The sequence below is a fragment of the Chiloscyllium plagiosum genome, unplaced genomic scaffold (assembly GCF_004010195.1).
Source record: "Chiloscyllium plagiosum isolate BGI_BamShark_2017 unplaced genomic scaffold, ASM401019v2 scaf_21282, whole genome shotgun sequence".
Classification (NCBI taxonomy): domain Eukaryota; kingdom Metazoa; phylum Chordata; class Chondrichthyes; order Orectolobiformes; family Hemiscylliidae; genus Chiloscyllium; species Chiloscyllium plagiosum.
The window spans coordinates 1-9782 of NW_025204730.1; the positions used below are offsets into that span (position 1 = coordinate 1).

Consider the following 9782-nt stretch of genomic DNA (forward strand, 5'->3'; position numbering starts at 1 on the left):
CAGTACTGTCCCCAGTGTTAAACAGGTACAGACGTGTCCCCACCAGTACTGTACCCCAGTGTTGCACAGCGACAGACTCATCCCGACCAGTACTTTACCCCATTGGTATACAGGGACAGACCTGTCCCCACCAGTACTGTACCCCAGTGTAATACAGGGACAGACTTGTCCCCACTAGTACTGTATCCCAGTGTTATACAGTGACAGACCTGTCCCCACCACTACTATGCTGCAGTATTATACAGTGACAGACCTGTCCCCACCAGTCATGTCGCCCGGAGTAATACAGTGACAGACCTGTCCGCACCAGTACTGTTCCCCAGTGTTGTACAGGGACAGACCTGTCCCCACCAGTACTGTACCCCAGTATTATACAGTGACAGACCTGTCCTCATTAGTACTGTACCCTAGTCCTATACATTGACAGACCTGTCCCTCACCAGTACTGTACCCCAGTGTTATACAGGGACAGACCTGTTGCCACCAGTATTGTACCCTGTGTTGTACAGGGACAGACCTGTCCCCAGCAGTACTATATACCAGTGTTGTACAGTGACAGACCTGTCCCCACCAGTACTGTACCCTAGTGTTATACAGTGACAGACCTGTCCCCATCTGTACTGTACCTCAGTGTTATACAGTGACTGTCCTGTCCGCACCAGTACTGTACCGTTGTGTTATATAGTGACAGGCCTGTCCCACCATTACTGTACCCTAGTCTTATACAGTGACAGACCTGTTCCCACCAGTACTGTACCCCAGTGTTGTACAGGGACAGACCTGTCCCCACCAGTTCTGTACCCCAGTGTTATACAGGGACAGACCTGTCCCCACCAGTTCTGTACCCCAGTGTTATACAGCGACAGGCCTGTCCCAGTAGAACTGCATCTCAATGCTGTGCAGGGACAGACTCGGTTTAACAGGCATTCTGTGAGGTTCTGCCTCTCCCTCCTCTCTGGTGACGTTTTAAATCCTTCTTCCTCTCGTGAGGAAAACAGGAAACAAGTGTTTGTCAGATTGGTTGGTGCAGCCTGGAATCCCCCGAGGGCACACTCACAGCTCCCTGAAACTCACTCTCCTGGTTTGACCGAAACTCTGTCACTCGGGCACTGCCAGCTTCTGTCAGGCCCGGTTAAATCTGTCAAGCAGCAGTTGTTTGCCAGTCCTGTGGGATCGGGCACAGCCTCCTCTATCGCCGCTGCCCTCTGGTCCCTACTGTCTGCGAGAAGCAGAGGGGTTGAGCAGGCAGGTAAAGGAGAGAGAGTGTGTGAATAAAATTGCCCTCTCCTCCAGTATCTGAGGCAGCTCAAAACCTGAAACGCGTTAGTTTATTTCCCCCAACTGAAGGAGGCCGTTTGACCCCTTGGCTCGGGTCCTGCCAATCTGTTTAATCAAGATTAATCTGCATTTTAACTGCGCGTTGCTCCCAAGTCTCTCAATAGCCTGTCCCTGAGAAAAATGTTGCAGGTCCCAGTTTCGTAACGCTGAATGCACTGCCCCCCCCAACTCCACAGGTTCAACCATCTCCTTACGGGGAGAGGGCTCCAGTTGCTGTCTGCTGATAAGAATTGTTAGCAAGGGCCTCTTGTGGGGCAGTGGTGGTGTTCCTATCTCTGAGGTGTGTCATAGCATCTCTGAACTGGTCGGTTAACTATCAGATCTGCTGTTGTACACGTAAACCTGCCGTGTCCACACCCTTGGACCAGGATTAGAATAGGTGGGTCGTCTCTGAGGTATACGTGATGGGCTGAAGGGTCTCTGAGATCTCTGCTGTGTCTCTGAATGTATTGAGGGCTGTGAAGGGCCCTCTCCCCAGAATCCTGTGGTGGACTTCCCAATCACGGAAGAGTTGTAATGTCACTCAGGCTAACGTTTTCGGGACAAGGTGTCAAATACTGAAATTTGAATTATGTCAAAATCTGGAATAAAACGGCGACACTTGTAAAGACCCATCTGGGTCACTCATATCCTTTTGGAAAGGAAATCTGCCATTTTTACGTGTCTGGCCTGCATGTGACTCCAGATCCTTGACCATGTGGTTGACTCCTAACTGCCCCCTGGGTAAACAGGGGACGGGCAGTAAATGCTGGACCCAGTCAACACCATTTGTGAATTACTGAAAGAACCACCCTGTAGCTCCTCCAGACACTGGTTTCTTTTCCAGAGGCAAGTTGGGATGCATTTGTGTAGATGCCTGTGTTGGAGCGTGTTTTTACATGTCCCAGCCTCTCGATTGGCCAGTCCTGAGCACGTGGAGCCCGTGTCAATTTACATGTTGCCTTGTGAGTGCAGGGAGCGCTAAGAGAGTGGGGGGGAAGAAAGAGAGAGAGAGAGTCATATAGCACAGAAACAGATCCTTCAGTCCAACCAGTCCATGCCGAGCTCAATCCCAAACTCTGAACTCGTCTCACCTGGCCCATATCCCTCCAAACCCCTTCCTATCCATGTCCTTATCCAAATGTCTTTTAAATGTTGTAACTGTATCCACAATCCACCACTTCCTCTGGGAGTTCATTCCACACACAAACTACCCTCCCTAAAAAAAATTGTCCCTCAAGTCTTTTTTACATCTCTCTCCTTAAAAATGAGCCCCCTAGTCTTGACACCGCCCATCCTGGGGAAAAAGACACCTGCCATTAACTCTATCTATATCGCTCATGATTTGATAAACTTGTATAATGTCACCTCTCAACCTCCAACGCTCCAGTGAAAAAAGTCCCGGCCTATCCAGCCTCTCCTCATAACTCAAACCCTCCATTCCCAGCAACATCCCGGTAAATCTCTACTGAACCCTCTCCAGCTTATTAACATCCTTCCTATAATAGGGCGACCAGAACTGGACACAGTATTCCAGACGAGGCCTCACCAACGTCCTGTACATCCTCAACATGACGGCCCAACTTCTACACTGAGCAATGAAGGCAAACGTGCTAAATGCCTTCTTATTGGCCCTGGGGAGAAAGAGAAAGACATGAACTGAGGCACAAAATCCTAGAATCCCTACAGTGTGGAAGCAGGCCATTCGGCCCATTGAGAGCACACTGACCCTCTGAAGAGCAGCCCACGCAGATCCACCAACCTACCTTCTCCCTGTAGCCCTCCATTTCCCATGCCTGATCCACCCTAACCTGCACATCCCTGGGCACTATGGGACAATTTAGCACGGCCAACCCACCCTAACCTGCACATCCCTAGACTGTGGGAGGAAACTGGAGCACCCAGAGGAAACCCATGCAGACATGGGAAGAACATGCAAACTCCACACAGACAGACAGTCACCCAAGGGTGGAATTGAACCCGGGTCCCTTGTGCTGTGAGGCTGCAGTGACCGTGAGAGACCGTGCTGTGCCCATTTGTAATGAGAGTCTCAGAATGGGGGACTGGGGAAATCAGAGTGCGGACTCAGGACGGCCTGGTGACTGAAACGACCTGTTTGGACAAGAGTTGGGAGGCTGTGACCGGTGTGGAATGGCTAGGTTTGGGCCGAATGGCTGCTTTTGGCACCGTGCCTTCGGAGCTGGATGGGATTTCTGTCATCTGATGTTCAAACGCAGCCATTGATTTCATCCCGTCGAGTGAGGGAGAGGGGGAGCAACAGTGGGATCCTGATGGAGCAAGTTCAGGAACCCCTCTCCCTCCTCCCTCCCACAGGCTCAGAGCTGGTGAGGCCCCGGGCCGAGGGGGGGTGACGCCTGGTGGCGGGACTGCGAACTGCAAGGGCTGGAACAGATCCACTGTGCTGTCTGGAAACTGGAGTTTGAGGGAAGGGGAAGGGAGGGAGAGAACTTCCATTGAAAAACAAAGACAAGTTCGGGAGTTCCCCCTTTTGACAAACAGCACAGCGGCTAAACAGGCCCAGCGAGGGAGAGGACAGAAATGATTGTGATGCATAAAGTTGAATATCCTGTACCAGCTCCACCATTAAGTACTCGACTAAACCTTCCTGCCCATTCCCCATACCCCAGCTGATTGCATGAGGGTCCAATCTAACCTCTTCCATAGAGTCATACAGCACTGAAACAGACCCTTCAGCCCAACTGCTCCATAATCCCAAATTAAACTAGACCCACCTGCCTGCTCCTGGCCCATATCCCTCTAAACCCTTTTTCTGTTCATGTCCTTATCCAACTATCTTGTAACTGTCCCCACATCCACCACTTCCTCTGGAAGTTCATTCCACACACGAACCACCCTCTGTGTAAAACGTTGAACCCCCCCCCATGTCTTTTTTAAATCTCTCTCCTCTCTCCTTAAAAATGTGCCCCCTAGTCTTGAACTCCCCTACCCCACCTTGGCTATTCACCCTATCTATCCCCCTCATGATTTTATAAACCTCTATAAAGGTCACCTCTCAACCTCCTACGCTCCAGTGAGCAAAGGTCCCAGCCTTTCATTCTAACTCAAACCTTCCATACCCGGCAACATCCTGGTAAATCTCTTCCGAACCCTCTCCGGCTTCATAATATTCCCGGAGGCTCAGTGGTTAGCACTGCTGCCTCACAGCACTAGGGACATGCCTCGGGTGAATGTCTGTGTGGAGTTTACACATTCTCCGTGAGTTTGCTCCGGTTTCCTCCCACAATCCGAAAGATGTGCCGGTCAGGGCGAATTGGCCGTGCTAAATTGCCCATCGTGTTGGGTGCATCGTGTCAGGGGTAAATGTAGGGGAATGGGTCTGGTTGGGTTGGACTGAAGGGCCTGTTACCACACTGTAGGGATTCCAATTTTTTAAAAATCCTTCCTGTAGCGGGGCGACCATCTTCAATATATTGAATGATGGAGGGTGCACAATTCTAAAGTGGGAAATTTAAAAGATTCACCGCTTTCTGAGTAAAGAGATTCCTCCTCCTGTCAATCCTAGTGGCATGCCTCTTTTTCCAAGGACTGCACTCCCATTGTTCTAGACTCATAGAGATGTACAGCACAGAAACAGACCCTTCGGCCCAACTCGTCCATGCCAACCAGACATCCCCAAATTAATCTCGTCCCATTTGCCAGCATTTGACTCATTTCTCTCCAAACCCTTCCTATTCATACACCCATCCAGATGCCTTTTAAATGTTGTCATCGTACCAGCCTCCACCACTTCCTCTGGCAGCTCATTCCGTACATGCACCATCCTCTGTGTGAAAAAGCTGCCCCTCAGGTCCCTTTTAAATCTTTCCCCCTCTCACCCTAAACCTATACCCTCTAGTTTTGGACTTCCCCACCCCAGGGAAAAACAAAGAAAATTTACAGCCCAGGAACAGGCCGTTCGGCCCTCCAAGCCTGAGCCGATCCAAATCCACTGTTTAAACCTGTCGCCCAATTCCTAAGCATCTGTATCCCTCTGCTCCCCACCTCCTCATGCATCTGTCCAGATGCACCTTAAATGAATCTACCGTGCCTGCCTCTACCACCTCTGCTGGCAATGCGTTCCAGACACCCACCACCCTCTGTGTAAAGTACTTGCCGCGTGTAACCCCCCTCACCTCGAAAGCGTGACCTCTAGTTCTTGAATCCTTCACTCTGGGAAAACCCTTCTCTCTATCCACCCTGTCTATACCCTTCATGATTTTGTAAACCTCAATCAGGTTCCCCCCTCAACCTTTTTAGCTAATGAAAACAATCCTAACCTACTCACCCTCTCTTCATAGATAGCACCCTGCACCTTCCTCTCACCTTAAAAAGGTGCCTGTAATCTTGAACTCCCCCACCTCAGGGAAAAGACCTTGGCTATTCTCCCTATCCATGCCCCTCATGATTTTATAAACCTCTATAAGGTCACCCCTCACCTCCAGGGAAAATAGCCCCAGACTATTTAGCCTCTCCCAACAGCTCAAGCCCGGGCAACATGCGTATAAATCCTTTCTCCAAACTTTCAAGTTTCACAACACCTTTCCTACAGCTGGGAGACCAGAATTGCACGCAGTATTCCAATAGCAGCCTAACCAATGTCCTGTACAGCTGCAGCATGACCTCCCAAATCCTATACTCAATGCACTGACCAATAAAGCCAAGTATACCTCCTTCACTATCCTGTCTACCTGTGACTTTCAAGGAGCTATGAACCTGCACTCCAAAAGCTCTCTGTTCAGCAACACTGCCCAGGACCTTACCATTAAGTGTTGCCTGCTCTCTTTAACTTGTCTCTCTCTCTCTCTCTCTCTCTCTCTGTCTTTGCAGCCACTGTACAGAGTAAACAGTCCAGCCCTGACCATATGGTGATCTGGTGACCTTAAGCTCAGTTGTTCTATCGAAGTTGTGACTGTAGATTGTAAAGACTGTGGCTGACGATTGCTTGCTCTCTCTCTCTCTCTCTGTGTCTGCAGTCTTGCTATCCCAGCCCATCAACGATGAAAACATGGAGTGCAACACGCTGAAGATCACCGACTTTGGCCTTGCCAGGGAGTGGCACAAGACCACCAAAATGAGCACAGCGGGCACCTATGCCTGGATGGCGCCTGAGGTGATCAAGACCTCCACTTTCTCCAAGGGCAGTGACGTATGGAGGTGAGATACCACAATGCCAGGCGCCTCCATCCTGGTTTGATGAGGGGGGAGTGGGGGGGGGGTTGCCCACGCTGTGGACTCACCTGTGCCCAGCCCCCTCAGACGTGGGTCGGTAAAATCCCCACCGTCGCCCGGTGGGCGGGGAGGGGAGGGGGGGGGGTGGAAACGGTGCAGGAGGGAACCTTCCTCCATTGGTCAGCGTCACCCGCGTTGGCCAGAGTGCCATTCTAGCGCACAGCAAGATCCCACCCGCTGGTCACGGCAGCCCGAGGTGGGTGGGGGTGTGTGTGTGTGGCAGTCGCACTATCAGGTAGCCAGAAGTGCGGCTTCAACCGGTGCCCTTGGGCAGTAGGGGGTTATGGTGCCAGACTGTACCCAGCTGGCATGCTCCTGGGCATGGACACAATGTCAGGGAGAGGAGGTGGAATTTGTACCTGTTGTTGTGCCCAGTCTGTTATTCACAGCATTTTACTGGGAGGGAGTCTCTAGTGTTCCCTCCGCCCCGGATTATATAAAAAATTGGAGTATAAAAGTCAGGACGTCTTGACGAACTGTGCAACACATTAGTCAGACTGTCGCTACAATATTGGGGCAGCACGGTGGCTCAGTGGTTAGCACTGCTGCCTCACGGCCCCAGGGACCTGGGTTCAAACCCACCCTCGGGCAACTGTGTGTGTGGAGTTTGCACATTCTCCCCCCGTGTCTGCGTGGGGTTTCCTCCCACAGGTCAAAGATATGCAGGTTAGGGTGGGTTGGCCGTGCTAAATTGTCCCATAGTACCCAGGGATGTGCAGGTTAGGGTGGATTGGCTGTGCTAAATTGCCCCATTGTGCCCAGGGATGTGCAGGTTAGGATGGATTGGCCGTGCTAAATTGCCCCATTGTGCCCAGGGATGTGCAGGTTAGGGTAGATTGGCCGTGCTAAATGGTCCCATAGTGCCCAGGGATGTGCAGGTTAGGATTTATTGGCCGTGCTAAATTGTCCCATAGTGCCCAGGGATGTGCAGGTTAGGGTGGATTGGCCGTGCTAAATTGCCCGTAGTGTTAGGTGCATTAGTCAGAGGAAAATGGGTCTGGGTGGGTTACTCCTCAGAGGGTCAGTGTGGACTTGTTAGGTCGAAGGGCCTGCTTCCACACTGTAGGGGAATTTAATACAGAAAAAAAAATTGCTTAGTTAATTTTTTAAAACATTATTTCAAAATATACGTTATTCATGAAAAAGTGTCTTTTTATATGCATAGTCACAGATGCAGTCTGATTCTGTACAGTTGTGTATCAAACTGGAGATTGACTCCATTCAAACAAACCAAAGGCATCTCTCACTTGAAGCAGAGTAGATTTACACCGGACGTGGGTGTCACTGGCTAAGACGGTACTTGTTGCCCATCCCTAATTGCCCAGAGGGCAATTCAGAATCAGCCACACCACTGTGGGTCTGGAGTCACATGTGTAGGCCAGACCAAGTAAGGACGACAGATTTCCTTCCCTAAAGTTAACAAGCTGGGGTTTTTCCAATGATTTGTTTGTGGTCACTTTAATTCCAGGCATTTTAAAAAGAAATTAATCCCAACTCCACCATCAGGATTTGAACTCGGAACCTGAGACGTTTCCTGGGAGGTCACTAGGCCGTCACCTCCTTGCTGGAGGAGGGATGTGATGGCACTGGAGGTAGATCAGAGAAAGTTCACTGGACTGACCCCAGAGATGAGCCTTGTGAAGGGAGGCACTGGGGCCTGTTCTGTCTCGACGTTGGAAAGGACGAGAGATCTTACTGATCTTGGAAGCTGTTGAAAGGAATTGACAAAATAGACACGGACGTTTCCTCAGTTGGGATGGTCCAGAACGAGACGTGGCACTTTTAGGATTAAAGGGCAGCAGATTTAAGACGGAGATGTGGAGGAATGATGTCTTTGGAGTATTGTGCGCAGTTTTGCGCCCCCTATCTCAGGAAGGATGTACTGGCCCTGGAGCGGGTCCAGAGGCGGTTCATGAGGAATGAAAACTCTTAACATACGAGGAATGTTTGAGGACTCTGGGTCTATACTCAATGGAGTTTAGAAAGATGAGGGAGATTTAATTGAAACTCATAGAATACTAAATGTCCTGGACAGAGCGGACATGGGGAAGATGTTTCCACTGGTTGGAAAGACTAGGACCCAAGGGCACAGCCTTAGATTAAAGGGAAGACCCTTTGGAACAGAGGCAAGGAGAAACTTCTTCAGCCAGGGATTATGGAATTCATTGCCACAGAGGGCTATGGGGACCTGGTCACTAAGTATGTTTAAGACAGAGATAGATAAGTTCTTGAGTATCAAGGGGATCAAGGGTTACGGGGAGAAGGTGGGAGAATGGGGTATTATTTATTTATCAGCCATGATTGGATGACAGAGCAGACTCGATGGGCCAAATGTCCTAATTTCTGCTCCTGTGTCTGATGGTCTTTCAGAGGACCACGGCTCAGTGGAATTCACTCCGTCGGAGCGCAGTGGATGCCAGGACACCGAATAAATCCAAGGAGGGAGGGATGGACCGACTTTTCATTCGTAAAGGGTTATGGGAGCGGGCAGGGAAGTGGAGTAGAGGCCGAGGTGGAATGGTATTAAGTAGAGGGGCAGAATGGCCTACTGCCCGCTCCGAGTTCTTACAACAGAGAGCGAGAGCGAGCTTATCGCTGCTCCCTGAATCAGCAGCTGTGCCTGAGCCACCCTGAGCTCGGGGCTCTCTCTCTCTCTCTCTCATCCATTAAGGCGTTGGTTGAAACCGACCTGGGTGACAGGGCGAGCCCAGTAGCTCCTTACGGGACTTGTTTTCGGGGTTTTGTACGCTGACTTCGCTGAGCGGGTCGGTCGGTCTGCTCCGAGATGCGATGTAAATGCCAGCGGTGTCCGGTGGATTGATGGGATCCCTATTCTTTCCGTAGTTACGGTGTGCTGCTGTGGGAGCTGTTAACCGGAGAGGTCCCTTACAGGGGGATCGATGGCTTGGCTGTGGCCTACGGAGTTGCGGTCAATAAACTGACACTCCCGATTCCGTCGACCTGCCCAGAACCTTTTGCTCAGCTGATGGCAGGTGAGTAGCAAACTGTACCCTCCCCACACCTCCTCTACCATGTGACATCATGGTCTTTGGATTGGGGCCTACTCCTCACTCATGCCTGGGAGCAACATACAGGCCGAACACCGGCAGCAGCACCGAGAGACGCTTGGGCAGGTCAGTGCCAGTGAGAGTCGGGCACCTCCCTGACCCACAGCTCAATGATAGGCAGCAGCTCCTGCTCAGGCAACACCTAAG

General features: G+C 50.9%; 1 protein-coding gene across 1 annotated transcript; it reads left to right on the top strand.

Moving 5' to 3' along the window:
• The first annotated feature begins 6315 nt into the window (after positions 1–6315).
• LOC122546398 (mitogen-activated protein kinase kinase kinase 11-like) lies at positions 6316–9725 on the top strand. Its single transcript, XM_043685121.1, has 2 exons — positions 6316–6492; positions 9412–9725. Exons 1-2 carry the CDS (start codon positions 6344–6346, stop codon positions 9566–9568), a joined length of 306 nt encoding a protein of 101 aa, XP_043541056.1. The 5' UTR covers positions 6316–6343; the 3' UTR covers positions 9569–9725.
• The last annotated feature ends 57 nt before the right edge of the window (positions 9726–9782 follow it).

Bases quoted from the DNA above. Each gene is read 5' to 3' on its own strand.
- LOC122546398 (XM_043685121.1), top strand. From the start codon at position 6,344: ATGGAGTGCAACACGCTGAAGATCACCGACTTTGGCCTTGCCAGGGAG. The intron at 6,493-9,411 runs GTGAGATACCAC...TTCTTTCCGTAG, and splicing joins AAGGGCAGTGACGTATGGAG to TTACGGTGTGCTGCTGTGGG.